The sequence below is a fragment of the Podarcis liolepis genome (assembly GCF_965112155.1).
Source record: "Podarcis liolepis genome assembly, chromosome: 8".
Lineage (NCBI taxonomy): Eukaryota > Metazoa > Chordata > Lepidosauria > Squamata > Lacertidae > Podarcis > Podarcis liolepis.
The window spans coordinates 81,905,816-81,920,958 of record NC_139560.1 but is presented as its reverse complement, the minus strand read 5'-3'; the positions used below and the strand labels follow the sequence as shown (position 1 = coordinate 81,920,958).

Here is a 15,143-nt window from a genome sequence, read left to right as displayed (position 1 = left end):
TATCCAATGAAGTCATAGCATGAATAGACTGACTTTAACTCGTACAACTGAACTTCCTCTCCCTCTCCTCCCCATGATCCCCACCATACAACTGCTCTGGGGATTGGCATAACCAGAACAGATTTCGGGAGGAGCAGCAGGGGAAAGTCTGTTGCCTGGATTGAAGTTGTTCCACTCATGTAGGGCCTTGGCTGAATTCAACATGGAGAGGTGGGGAAATGTGTTGTGTTAACCATCTCAAGGTCTCATGTTTTCCCTCCCCTAGACTGCAATGGAAGTGATGCAGTTTACCACAGAAGAGGTGCGAGATGTTCTCAGGCTGCTTGCTGGTGTTTTGCACCTAGGCAACATTGAATTTATTACTGCGGGTGGAGCACAGGTGTCCTTCAAAACAGGTGAAAAAAAGATGGCTGCTTCCTTTGGTATAAGCGTTATTTATTAGGAATATTTATACCCTGCCTTTTTGTTCAAAAATCGAACTGCCTCAGGCGACTTTTTTAAAAAAATCAATTTAAAGCCAGCAAATCACCTCCTTGTCAAGGCCCCAATCCAATTTTCATAATTGGTATTGATCGGCTCTGAAAATAAATTTGGATTGTTCTTCCTAGAAAGGAAAAACGATGTGAGTTAATATGTGCAGTCAGTTGAAGGGAAATAGACATCTGTGAATTATGAACTGCTTATTAGGCCATCGCTTTGTCTTTACCCTACAGGGAGCCTTAGGTTTTCCTTGCCAACCCATGAGATGTTGCTGTGCTTGTCCGTGCATAATTCTATTAGTTTTAAAACTTTCATTCATCATCTCTGTCTGTTGCTAGCTCTGGGTAGATCGGCAGAGTTACTTGGGCTGGACTCAACGCAGCTGACAGAAGCATTGACACAGAGATCAATGATACTCAGGGGAGAAGAAATTCTGACACCTCTCAGTGTACAACAGGTACAGTGAAGTTACTCGGGGGTATTTTACATGCGTCTCCTGTTTTTACAATATTTGGCTTTGGCTGTCTGGTCATACCAAGGCTTTGTGAGATCTGGTTTTCAACATTGCGCTATATAACCAGCTAAACACCACAATATAGCGATATATCACAGCGTCTGAAATAAGGATGGAACTGTGTGGAGGCGAACAGTACGACTGGATGATACCTGGCTTTCAGCATCGTGATATATCGCGATTCTTCAACGTCAACTTTGTTGGACTGGTCATGTTGTTCGGATGCCTGATTATCATCTTCCAAAGCAACTACTCTGGTCTGAACTTAAAAATGGAAAGCATAATGCTGGTGGTCAACAAAAGAGGTTTAAAGACTCTCTCAAGACAAATCTAAAAAAAATGTAGTATAAACACCAACAACTGGGAAACACTGGCCTGCGAGCGCTCCAATTGGAGAACAGCGTTTACCAAAGGTGTCATGGGCTTTGAAGACACTCAAGCTCAGGACAAAAGGGAGAAACACGCTAAGAGGAAGGCACATTTGGCAAACCCTCACTGTGATCAACTCCTGCCTAGAAACCTATGTCCCCACTGTTGCACGATGTGTGGATCCAGAATTGGCCTCCACAGTCACTTATGGACTCACTGTTAAGACTGTGTTCATGGAAGACAATCTTACTCGGCTACGAGGGATCGCCAAAGAAGAAGAAGATATCACCACTTAAATATTGCAATATACCATAAGTCTGCAATAAGGATGGAGCTATGTAGAGGCATTGACTGGCTTCATGGTTTCCCCCACATTGTAATTTTTGCATAGCACACACACGAACACCATGATTCACGTTATATTGCCAAGTCAAAAACTATGAAACCAATATCACGATAGGGACTTCAAACTGGTTTGCGACAATATATTGATATATTGACATGACCAAAGGACATGTTAAAGATTTAGGACAGGCATAGGCAAACTCAGCCCTCCAGATGTTTTGAGACTACAATTCCCATCACCCCTGACCACTGGTCCTGTTAGCTAGGGATGATGGGTGTTGTAGTCCCAAAGCATCTGGAGGGCCGAGTTTGCCTATGCCTGATGTAGGACCTGCTCATGAAACTCTAAAGAGAGCACCACTGCTATCTCCTCGATGTCACTCGTCAAATTGACGGGTGGTACACTCCAGTTTGAGTAAAACAGACCAAAAGAAACCTTGAGTTACAGTCTCAACGGCTAGAATGTCAAAGCCTGAGCTGAATCTCTGTTCAGGGTTTGAGATGAACTAGTGACAGAAACTGTGGAGATGCACATGCCCTCTTGGGGAAATGCTGGTTTTGTCTTATACAGGACAATATTAATGAGAGGAGGGTGCTCCTTTAGATGGCTTCCGTTTAACCCTTTAATAACAGGCCACTTCCTTTGCTTTGCATTTTCACTTTTTGATTACTGGTAGAACATTTGCCCGTGGAGTTTTTGCCCATGGAATTTTCTTGGCAGGGATACTGGAGTGGCTTGCCGGTTCCTGCTCCAGGTAGATCACGTTTAGTCAAAACTCTCCACTATGACCTGTCCGTCTTGGGTGGCCCTGCAGGGCATAGCTCATAGCTTCTCTGAGTTATTCGAGCCCCTTCGCCACAACAAGGCAGTGATCCATGAAGGAGTGGTAGAACATTGCAACTATGTATATCCGTATCTGAGGGTCATACCCGTGCTCAGTGATCAGAGTTTCACTTGTGCGGTCTCCTCTCTGCAAGCACCCCTACAGCAGAGTTTGAGGGTGCACATCGGCTGAAAAAGGGGAGAGGAGGGGAAGGTTCCATTGCAAAAGTGGAAGTGGGTGGAGTGAGCGGAACAGCCATGTTGGACACACCCCTTCATCTTGATGTGGAGTTAGAGAGAAGAAGGTATGTCAAAGTCCTATTAGCCATGGCTACAAAATGGGACGCAGGTGGCGCTGTGGGTTAAATCACAGAGCCTAGGACTTGCCGGTCGGAAGGTCAGCGGTTCGAATCCCCGCGACGGGGTGAGCTCCCGTTGCTTGGTCCCTGCTCCTGCCAACCTAGCAGTTCAAAAACACGTCAAAGTGCAAGTAGATAAATAGGTACCACTCCGGCGGGAAGGTAAACAGCGTTTCCGTGCGCTGCTCTGGTTTGCCAGAAGTGGATTAGTCATGCTAGCCACATGACCCGGAAGCTGTACACCGGCTCCCTCAGCCAATAATGCGAGTTGAGCGCCGCAACCCCAAAGTGGGCCGCGACTGGACCTAATGGTCAGGGGTCCCTTTACCCTTTACCTTTACAAAATAAAGATAGGACACAAACACAAATTGCAGCACTTGGGAGGGCTGATGTGTCTGTTTAAAGCAGTGGCTCTCAACCTTTTTTTGGGCCATGCCCCATCTAAGCATCTCTAAAATCCTGATTGCCCCCCCCCATGACATATAATTCTTATTATTCCAAAAGTGAACTCCTATTCATGTGGAGGAAGCCTAAAAGGCCATTCACTGTTAATAACTCATTCTCGAATTGCCCCCCTTAAAAATCAAATTGCCCCCCTGTGGGGCGTGTGCCCCACGTTGGGAACCACGGTTTTAGAGGAAAGCAGTGGAGCACGAGTAACTCTGTGTGTAAAGATCAGAGTACGCTTGTTATTTCTGTTTGCCCCGTGCTTTGAGTAATATTGCGTAAAGGACTTTTCGTCAAAAATCTGTGTGTGATAATTGACCTGCTCTGCCTTACCTCTTTCCAGGCAATAGAGAACAGAGATTCAGCAGCTATGGCACTTTATTCCCAGTGCTTTGCCTGGGTTATTAAAAAAATCAACAGCAGAATAAAAGGCAAAGACGACTTCAAGTCCATTGGAATTTTGGACATCTTTGGATTTGAAAATTTCGAGGTATGTTCCAAAGGTTTCCACTTGGCTTATCCTTTTTTGGTGTTCGCCCTTTGGCTCATTCCTCCATAACTTACCGTATTTTTTGCTCTGTAAGACTCACTTTTTCCCTCCTAAAAAGTAAGGGGAAATGTGTGTGCGTCTTATGGAGCGAACGCAGGCTGCGCAGCTATCCCAGAAGCCAGAACAGCAAGAGGGATTGCTGCTTTCACTGCGCAGCGATCCCTCTTGCTGTTCTGGCTTCTGAGATTCAGAATATTTTTTTTCTTATTTTCCTCCTCCAAAAACTAGGTGCGTCTTGTGGTTTGGTGTGTCTTATAGAGCGAAAAACACGGTAACTAGAATTGCCTGTTGCTGAGGGTGTTGTTGGGGCTGGGGTGTTGTTTGGGGGGGGTTGTTATAGGGGGTTGTTGCTGTTGGTTTTTTTGTATCTTCCTTCTAGATCTTGTTGTGATTCATGTGGAAATTGTTCGGTTTGGTTGTGTATTTTAGAATGTTTCATTTATTGTTTACGGTGACTTCCCTTATATTGTAGTTACGTATTTTTTCCATGTTCTTGAGCATGATTTTAACTGTAGAAAAGTGGCATAGAAATAAAGTTAGGCCTGTATGTGTTGTTTTTATTACCTGAACATCTTTTGTTCCTTTCCAGGTCAATCGTTTTGAGCAGTTCAATATTAACTATGCAAACGAAAAGCTTCAGGAGTATTTCAACAAGCACATTTTTTCATTAGAGCAGTTGGAATATAGCAGGTAAGAACTGCAAAAGGCTTTTCTCCACCCCTTCTGCCCTTTACATTTTTATTTTGATGCTCAGCTCCATAGAGGTATTGCAGGCCATCATGCCGTTCATTTCACTATTATTTTAAAACAAGCTGATTGCCATTCACCTTTCCTAATAAGTGGACCAAAAATCTTTGAGTCTGATCACTGTAATAAAATGTGCCTCTTGGTCTCTCTTAGAGAAGGACTCCCATGGGAAGACATCAATTGGACAGATAATGGGGAGTGCTTGGATCTTATTGAAAAGGTAAACATTTTTTAATAATCTGTGATATGCAGTATCTTGAATTGAGTTTATACAAATTTAGGTACCGTATTTTTCTGTGTATAACACGACCTCACATATAAGACAACCCCTACTTTAGGAAAGCTGTTCAGCTTTTTAGGGAAACTGCTCAAACCCCCGTGCTTCGGCACAGCCTCGCATTACCTCCCCAGCCAAATCACCCAAGATTTACTGTATAAACCCGTGTATAAGACTACCTCCAATTTTTTACTTAAAAAGGGGGGGGGGAGAGACGGCTTGTACATGGAAAAATACGGTCTTCACTGCCTCAATAGTTGGTTTGTTTTTTGTGAAAGGAAGTCTGCAAGTTTGAGGAATATATAATTATAATAATGGGGGAAGCTGTGTTCCTTTCTATAAACATTTTTCATGGTTTGGGGTTTACAAAGATGAAACTGTTCACCAAAATGTTGATTTGGTAATGCGATAACTGTTCATTTTGAACTTCAACATACTTCGCATGGCCACAGCATTGAATAGAAGCAAGCATTTCTCTCTTACTGCTTTGCCACCCTCTTCCAAACTGGGCTATAGCATGGAGTCACATACAGAAGAGTAGTAAGGCACCATTTGCAATCTGATTTAAGGATTCTTACCTTGTTCACATTCTTCAGCTCTTGCCGATAACTATAGATGACTTCAAGGTGCTTGTTCTCGCCTCTTCTATCCCAACCCCCGGTCCTTTTAAATTTATAAGTTTCATGTTGGGAACCAGGCAGAGGGCCTTCTCAGTAGTGGCACCCGCCCTGTGGAACGCCCTCCCACCAAGGAGAAAAACAGCTACCAGAATTTTAGAAGACATCTGAAAGCAGCCCTCTTTAGGGAAGCTTTTAATGTTTAATAGACTATTGTATTTTAATATTCTGTTGGAAGCCACCCAGAGTGCCTGGGGAAACCCAGCCAGATGGGTGGGGTATACATAATAAATTATTATTATTATTATTATTATTATTATTATTATTATTATTAAGCAAATTGCCAGGGTTAATGGGAGTGGTAGTTCAGCAACATATTGAGGGCCACAAATGGCTGCTTAAACCAGGGTTATAGTCGGCAAAACCGAATGCCTAGTTGTCATTTGGGGGCCAGGCGGCTCGAACGTCATATTTGTCATTCTGATTGTGCAGAAAAAATGTAACAGGTAGAATTCCAAAGGATGTGTTGCTAGTGTGTGAAAGCAGTCTAGATCCAAGGATTCCCAGGCATGCATCTCCAGGTGATGGAGATTTCAGGTGCCATCCTGGCTCCTGGGCATATTCACCGGGTTGCAAGTGGCCGATATCCAAGTACAAAATGCAACATTTCAAATGCTAGCCACAGGTTAGTCACCTCTGCACTAGATGCTATACAAAAGAGATATGAGGCTGCTGTTTTTGATGGCAACCCTTCATTTCAGGCACCTGGAAGAATATTCCATTCAAATCCATTTATGCAGCTAAAAGCCCAGCACCACTGTGTTGCACCATTTGAAAGAGGGTTTTTTTTAAAAAAAATTACAGTCGGACTTCATGTTACGTTTGCTTCACGATACGTTTTTTCAGGTTGCGTCCTGCGGCGACCCGGATGTACCGGAAAGGGTTACTTCCGGGTTTTGCCACTCAGGCATGCGCAGAAGCTCTAAATCGCACTTTGCGCACAAGCGCCAAATCACGCCGCGCACCTGCGCAGATAGGGCGCTTCAGGTTGCGGGCTTTTCATGTTGCGAACAGGCCTCCGGAATGGATCCCGTTCGCAACCAGAGGTACCACTGTACAAAAAAGAAAACAGAAGTATAAACTGTGATCCGCCTAATATTATTTTGTCTTGTGTCTTAATTACCCAGAAACTTGGTTTGTTAGCACTTATCAATGAAGAAAGCCATTTCCCCCAAGCTACGGACAGCACCTTGTTGGCAAAGTTACACATCCAACATGCGGTAAGTAATGTATTTCTTATTTGTTTAATAGATATGTGGTGTGCTGTAGACCTTCAAAGACGTAGTTGGAATTTCTCCTGTTCAGAGTGTTTATTGACTATGCAAAGGTGTTTCTGGTTAAAATTATGGGACCTGCATTGTGCTGATCCACATTGTGCGAGATAATGCATGGAGGTTTTGCACACAGTGTCTGTAAGAAAATCTTAAGTACCCAAACAGACATAGCAGGCCTTTTCTAAAGCCGGTCTTCCAGTGAGTTCTGATAAGCAAGCTTATTCAGACCTTCGATATTTCAGTTCCTCAACCTAAAAGTTTATCTTTCTTTTTTGTTCCCCTTTTGTAAACAGAGCAATCCTTTTTATGTGAAACCGAGGGTTGCTGTTCACAACTTTGGAGTGAAACATTATGCCGGAGAGGTAATTTCCTTTTTCCTTAATGTGCGTTGAAATTCTTCCAAAGAGCGTTTCAGAGGCAGTTCAGTTTTGCCCTGCAGCCACTTGCAAATTAACTGAAGCATTCAGTTTCTTCTCTGCTGTTTACAATGGTCCCTCTGTGAGAAGCTGTTAATAAGAGGGGCTTCTTTTTCCTCCTCCTTTTTTTTTTAATAGCTGAGCCTGTTCTGCCTCTTTTCAAATAGGTTCAGTATGATGTCAGAGGAATCCTGGAGAAAAACAGGGACACTTTCAGGGACGATCTCCTGAACCTCTTGCGGGAAAGCAGGTACATCAAGTATTTTCAATCTGGGGGTCTTGATCCTTGTTAACATGCTGGAAACAGCGGCCTCTGAGGGCAGTGGAGGTTGGGGCCACAATATACCTCTGGTTTGCAATATACAGACACTCTCCTGCACTCTTCATTTTTTCTTGTACTTGCATTTGCTAAGAAGTCGCACCAAGTTGTGCTATTGCATGCAGTCTTGGCTGTGTGTGTGTGCGCTTTGATTTGTTTTGTAGGGTGCCAGCGTGGTGTAGTGGTTAAAAGCGGTAGACTCGTAATCTGGTGAACCGGGTTCGCTTCCCCGCTCCTCCGCATGCAGCTGCTGGGTGACCTTGGGCTAGTCACACTTCTCTGAAGTCTCTCAGCCCCACTCACCTCACAGAGTGTTTGTTGTGGGGGAGGAAGGGAAAGGAGAATGTTAGCCGCTTTGAGACTCCTGAAGGGGAGTGAAAGGTGGGATATGAGGTCCAAAGTCCTCCTCCTCTTCTTCTTCTTCTTCTTCTTCGCCCTGCACTGTGGAAAGAGGATAAAGCTCTATGAATGGCATATCCACCAATTTGCATTTGATTGGTTGCGTCGAAGGTCAAGGGGCATGTTTATTCTGCCTCCCCTGAATTTTGCATACCTTCATCCTCCTTTAAAGGGATTGTGTGAGCCCACATTCTGCAATGTTTTCGTCAAGTCTGTGAGACACCAGCCAAATAATTTTTTTGTCTTCATTCCATTTGGAGAAGGTTCAAATTGATTTTTCTTAATTTATGGAGTGACAATTTTTTGAGAGCTCCAGCTGTAATTTGCTGCATTTGCAGCCAAAACAAATTACGGACATATAACAATTTGAGATTTTTTATTATTGTTGTTGAAGCGCACGTGAATTTCACATGTTTTAAATTTTTCAGAACGCTTCACTTAATGTAGAATCTGAATGTTTTGTATTCCAACGGCAACTCTTAACCGGAGAGAGAATTTTCAGTAGAAAAAACAGCCACACCATAGAGTAGTTGGAGGGGGGAACTGACATTGTTTGTCCTGCTTATGAAACGCCATTTAGAGAAATCTTCAGAGATATGTGTGTACCTGTATGTATGAGAATATAGACCTATAAAACTTTTATACACATATAGTTGCATGTTGAGGAAAATGCAAAGCGCATAAAAACTACTCTGTGACCGTATTTTTTGCTCTATGAGACTCACTTTTCCCCTGCTAAAAAGTAAGTGGAAATGTGTGTGCGTCTTATGGAACGAATGCAGGCTGCGCAGCTATCCCAGAAGCCAGAACAGCTAGAGGGATCACTGCTTTCACTGCGTAGCGATCCCTCTTGCTGTTCTGGCTTCTGAGATTCAGAATATTTTTCTTCTTGTTTTCCTCCTCCAAAAACTAGGTGTGTCTTGTGGTCTGGTGCGTCTTATAGAGCGAAAAATACGGTAGGCGCCTAAGGAGGCAATTGGCAAATCTAACTTAAGGGGGGGGTTGCAGTGGGGGGGGTACGTGGGCAGGGGGCTGTAAATGTGAAGTCACCAATGAACATTGCCCTATTAATTTTTTTTTATTGTACAGTATTGTATTCATAAAATAAACAGCAAAATGAAATGAAATACACAGTTACCTTCACCACGGAGTGCAATTGCAATTTAATGATGTCAGACAATATTCAGTATTTTGTTACATATGTTGCGAAAGGTCTCCAGTTATCTACAAGTGTCGATTGTCCCATTTTCCCAGAATCTTTTGAAGTGCATAATTTTTATTATCATTAAGGTCTGCCAAGCACTTTGAAGCCATTCATCTTTTGTTGGTAAATTTGATTACTTCCAAAATTTTGCAGCCATTATCCATTGTAAGTAGATTGATTGCTAAGGGTTGATGTTGGTTTTTTAATAGGTTACTCCGGTAGTTTTCTTATCTCCTTAATATACATATTTTAATCCTCGTTCTTCTACTAAATGCAGCAGCTTTCATGGGAAAGTCAAAAGAGCCCAACAAAGAAATCAGGCAATACCTGTTGCTAAATTTGTGAAATAAAGGACGCAGACATAACTCTGGACACATAGAAGCACCATGAGATTTTTCCTTAAAGGGTGTTAATCAATATAATGTAGAGGCATGCAGAGGGGAAGTTGTTCAATACTTAGCAGAGCTGCATATGTGAAGCTTTTATGGCTATTCGGCTGAGGTTTTGTTATAAACACCTTCAGCATCTTCCCACAACCTGGAAAAACTCGTTAAGATCACATTTTTGCCCCATATTTTGCTCTTCTAAATTAACATTGAACCAATTTTGCAGTAGCATTTCACGTGCTTATTTTATTCTGTGAAACATGGTTTCTCCTCTCCTGCTTCTGTTTCAGCCTCGATTTCATCTACGACCTCTTTGAACATGTTTCTAGCCGCAGCAGCCAAGATACTTTAAAATCTGGAACCAAACATCGGAAGCCCACCGTCAGCCTGCAATTTAAGGTGAGCTCCTTCATCCATCAAGCTCTTCCAAGCATTGCCCTTTGTGTGTGATCGATAGGGCTGAATTCTCTTACCCACTCAATCTACTCTGGTCCTTTTAGCTGATCAGACACCACATTTCAAAAAGTTATAATTTTGATTATTAGATGCATGCCTCTGAATGGTAGGCAGCCCTATTTAGGGAAGTTTTTGATGTTTAATGTGTTTTTAATATTCTGTTGGGAGCCGCCCGGAGTGGCTGGGGTATAAATAATAATAATAATAATAATTATTATTATTATTATTATTATTATTATTATTATTATTATTATTATTATTTATTATTGCTGCTGGGGATCACAGGTGGCAGCCGCTGCCCTTGCATCCTTCTTGAGGGCTTTGGAAGTTATGAGCAGAGGTTTGGTGGCCATCTATCTCAGATCCCTTAGCTGTGATTCCTACATTACAGGGGGCTGGACTAGATGACCCTTGGTGTCCCTTGCAACTCTCCCATTTCTACGATTCTCTGCTTTTCCTTTGGGAAAGCCTGCTCTGGTGTAATTTGCAGTCCTTGCCACTAGGTGCTGCTACGGCTACTGCTTGCAAGTGGTTTGCCAAGATAAGTACAAGGTACAATTTGATCCTTCCTCCCCTATTTTTTTTTTGTTTTGTTTTTAGGATTCGCTGCATTCCTTAATGGCAACGCTAAGCACCTCCAACCCTTTCTTTGTCCGCTGTATCAAGCCGAACATGGAGAAGGTAAGGTTTAAGCTTTTAAGATTGCATTTGCCTTTCTTCCAGGTGACCATGGAACGATGGCTTAACCTTGGTTTTTTCATGATCACCACTACCTATAGAACAGCAAAATTCTGCTTCTAATCTCTGAGATTCTACATAGTTTTAAAGCCGGCCAACTTTTGGCATCATGTCTTCAGTCCTTAATTGTTGGTTTACCTTACGCTTGTTGTGTGTGCTGTAAAGATTATATTGCTTTTCTGAAATCCTCTAACTGATAGATGAAACGGTTGGCAAAGCAACAGCTTGTACTAAGGGTTAGCAGAAATCTTTGCTAGCAATTTTTTGGTCTTCTGAGACAACCCTCAGGCTGCAATCATGTACAATCAGAAGGAAGCTCAATTAGTTAAATCCTGCTTATGCCCAGGTAAGGTGGAAAGCAGTGTAGATGTATGTTTCAATCTCTTAGTTTATTGTTGATTTTATGTTTCAAAGGATTGAAGGAGTTGTTTTCATGTTTGTTTTACTAATAGCTTATTGTTTTGTTCTCTTTGTAAATCGCTTTGAGGTTGTTTTTTCGTAACCGTCAAGTGGTATAGAAGTTTTATGAAGTAACTACAGTCGTACCTCAGAAACTGAACGCCTTGTGAGTCGAAAGTTTTGGCTGCCGAACGCCGCAAACCAGGAAGTGAGTGTTCCGGTTTGCAAATGTTCTTTGGAACCTGAATGTCTGGCACGGGTTCCGCGGCTTCTGATTGGCTGCAGAAGCTTCCTGCAGCCAATCGGAAGCCATGCCTTGGTTTACGAACGTTTTGGAAGTCGAACGGACTTCCGGAATAGATTCCGTTTGACTTCCGAGGTACGATTGTAAAAGAAACAAATAATTGTGGTTGTTAAAGCAGGTATTAGTTTAATTTGTAGGTTGTTGATAGCTACTTGCTAAATTTTAAACCATGGTTAGATAAACTAAGGGCCGGATCCAGCCCAATCGCCTTCTCAATCTGGCATGTGGACGGTCCGGGAATCAGCGTGTTTTAACATAGTAGAATGTGTCCTTTTATTTAAAATGCATCTCTGGGTTATTTGTGGGGCATAGGAATTCATTCATCCCCCCCCAAAAAATATAGTCCGGCCCCCCACAAGGTCTGAGGGACAGAGGACCGGCCCCCTGTTGAAAAAGTTTGCTGACCTGTTTTAAACAATGCCCACATTTTGCTTAAGAGTTTAAACCAGTGGTTTTCAAATTTCCAGGCGGCTCTTTCCATATTGAGGCCTCCTAAGAAATCACAGCTCTATGTAGAGGAACTGTGGGGAATATTCTCATAATCTGTTCATATGGGGCCTTGGCCAGATGTCCTGAGTGTCTTGCTGTCACCTCAGATTAATCAAGGATGCATCCTGGCATCCACCCACTTCTCTGTAGCTCTGCGAGAAAAGAGGAATCTTTGGCCATTCCTGACCTTCTCAATGAGGAACTCGTGATAAGCTTCCAAGGAACCCAATAGCTTCTTGGAACTCAATCTCTGGCTTAGATTCCAGTACTTTTAGAAAGAAACTCTTCCTTCCTTCCTTCTTTTATTTTGACAATGTAATAATCATAAATAAATAAATAAGAATAAAAATGTGCACCCCACCCACAAGACCATTCCATTGTAGCTATCCAACCTCCCAGAATTTCAACACTTCTTGCGATGGTTTGACTCCTTTCCGTTTTAACAATACAAATTTTACAAACACCCTCCGTATCTCCTCAAAATCATTTCTCCTGCATATTCCCTGTCTTACCTTAATGCCACGTGTTAATTAATCATTAACAGCTATATCCCACACCTCTTTATGCCATTCTTTTATTTTATATTCTTTTTGCCCCTTCCACTTCCTGGCTATAATAATTCATGCAGCTGTCAATAAATTTGTGAGCAAGTCCTTCATAGCCTGCGAACCTTCCACCCCATTGTGAATTGATAATAATGCTACCTGTGGACTTTCAGTCAGCTTTAACCCAGTGATTTCTGTTACGTTATCTCCTTAACATATCACCCTATGCCAAAAAAATGTACATATTTACACGCCCACCACATGTGAACATAATTCCCTGTTTCCTGGCATTCCCTCCAACATAACACCGAATATTCCTTGTTTATTTGATTTAATCTGACTGGTGTTAAATACCATCTCTAAACTAATTTATAATAATTTTCTTTTATTCTTACAAACAACATTTTCAACATCCAGTTTTTATTTTTGTTAAAACACCAGATTTAACATTTGGTTGATTCAGTATTTGCTAAGAAACATCTGGTGAGCTTCTGAAAAATTCCCAGTAATTACAAGAAGAAAGCTGGACTGTTGGGTTTTTTTGTTTTGTTTTGTTCTGAATAGGGAGCCAGATTTGGAATTGTATGCTGTAGATAATTATTTTTGACTTGAGTTTGTGCAAGTCGTTAATCGTGTTGCATAGTGTTTTGGGCACATGTGTGCAGAGCTTAGTTGCCCAGTTTTGGCAGGAATTGCAACTTGGGTGGGTGGAGGGCAACCAGAAAGATGGAAGTGTGTATCTTGCTCTCATGAAAGGGGCTTTGAACAGGATTTTTAGAAGATATGTGGCTGATATGCCTCTAGGGCTCTCTGTCTTTCCCTGAGACTATATTTATATCTATCTATCTATCTATCTATCTATGCGCGCGCACGCGCACACACACACACACACACACACACACATATACATACATATGTATATATTCGCTGTGCTTTTACTACTCAATTCAGGATTTTTCCAGATTTTTCCCCCACCCCCTGCCCAACCCAAGTATCTGACTCCTTGCCAAAATATTTCCTTGCATGACTATATGTTTAAAGCAAAGTTATCATAAGGCAACTTTGCAAACAAGAAACACCTCATGTAGCACAAGCATGATGCTATAATCTACATGCACATTTTAAACCACCACAACAACTTAAGGATTGAATATTCACAAAAGAGAGCATTACTGAAAGCATACATTTCTATGCCGTTAAGATTAAACCTTTGGCGCTTAAATGTACTTTCAATGCATAGTACACACCCATACATCTCTCTCTCTCTCTCTCTCTCTCTCTCTCTCTCTCTGTGTGTGTGTGTGTGTGTGTGTGTACATTACTCCACATATTATGTTTCAAGACTGGCAGTAGTGACTTGCAGGTAGACCATTTTAAAGAAATAAGTCTATTCCAGCTGAGCCTCTATTAAATAGCTTTCTTGGGAAACATAGCACTGGTTTATACCCAGCCTTAGTGAATTGGCTGGTCTGAGTAACACCTCTTTTCTCAGCTGCTTAGAATACAATTTTAGGAGATGGGGACATAAATAAATTACGGTACTGTTTACACATAAATGCCGTTTACCTTCCTGCCACAGCAGGGATTCAAACCGCCATGGTCTAAACCACTGAGTCTCTTAGACTTGCCGATCAGAAGGTCAGCAGTTTGAATTCCCACAACGCGGTGAGCTCCCGTTGCTCTGTTCCAGCTCCTGCCAACCTAGCAGTTCAAAAGCACACCAGTGCAAATAGATAAATAGGTACTGCTGCAGCGGAAAGGTAAACAGCGTTTTCATGCGCTCTGGTTTCCGTCACGGTCTCCCATTGCACCAGAAGTGGTTTAGTCATACTGTCCACATGACCAGGAAAGCTGTCTGTGGACAAACACTGGCTCTCTTGGCCTGAAAGCGAGATGAGTGCTGCAACCCCATAGACTGGCTGCAACTGTCCAGGGATCCTTTACCTTTATTTTTATTATGGATTGGGACATCCCTATTTTCATCAGAGAAATGTTGGCAGGTATGCCATTCATTTCTTTGTGGCAACAGATCTGTGAGCAAGGCCTGGGAACAAGAGATACAGTGGTACCTTGGGTTACAGACGCTTCAGGTTACAGACGCTTCAGGTTACAGACTCCGCTAACCCAGAAATAGTACCTTGGGTTAAGAACTTTGCTTCAGGATGAGAACAGAAATCGCACGGCGGCAGCGGGAGGCCCCATGAGCTAAAGTGGTACCTCAGGTTAAGAACAGTTTCAGGTTAAGAATGGACCTCCGGAACGAATTAATTCTTAACCCAAGGTACCACTGTACAGTTCACCATTCTACACAGAATGAGAGATGACACTCTTGTGTCTCGACACATATGCATCAGGCTGTGAACCAGCCGACAGGACAGAAATGACACATCATTCTCCGGATGTCTGCCTGCTCTCTGCTAGCTTAAAGTCTTGGCCACGGAAAAGGCTGCCCTTGTGCAGAGAATTGATGACAGGTGCAAAGTTTTAATTGGAAGGGACTCCTGGTGGGGATAAGCAGTTCGTATGAGCCGCTCACATCGTCGGAAGGAAACATGGCTACAGCTCGACTAGGGATAAAGTATCTTTTTTGAGATCTCGATGGTTTCTCTCGGCCCGCTGGATTTGG

The 15,143-nt window shown here is 42.5% G+C and overlaps 1 protein-coding gene across 2 annotated transcripts in view; it reads left to right on the top strand.

Moving 5' to 3' along the window:
• Positions 1-15,143, top strand: part of MYO10 (myosin X) — a 203,916-nt gene that overhangs the window by 124,736 nt on the left and 64,037 nt on the right. For both annotated transcript variants that reach the window (XM_083518955.1, XM_083518956.1), the window contains 10 exons: positions 266-395; positions 819-937; positions 3,681-3,827; positions 4,477-4,577; positions 4,788-4,854; positions 6,716-6,808; positions 7,156-7,224; positions 7,446-7,528; positions 9,877-9,985; positions 10,643-10,723. In XM_083518955.1, the coding sequence (XP_083375081.1) occupies positions 266-395; positions 819-937; positions 3,681-3,827; positions 4,477-4,577; positions 4,788-4,854; positions 6,716-6,808; positions 7,156-7,224; positions 7,446-7,528; positions 9,877-9,985; positions 10,643-10,723 (999 nt within the window). The remainder of the gene's footprint in view (positions 1-265; positions 396-818; positions 938-3,680; positions 3,828-4,476; positions 4,578-4,787; positions 4,855-6,715; positions 6,809-7,155; positions 7,225-7,445; positions 7,529-9,876; positions 9,986-10,642; positions 10,724-15,143) is intronic.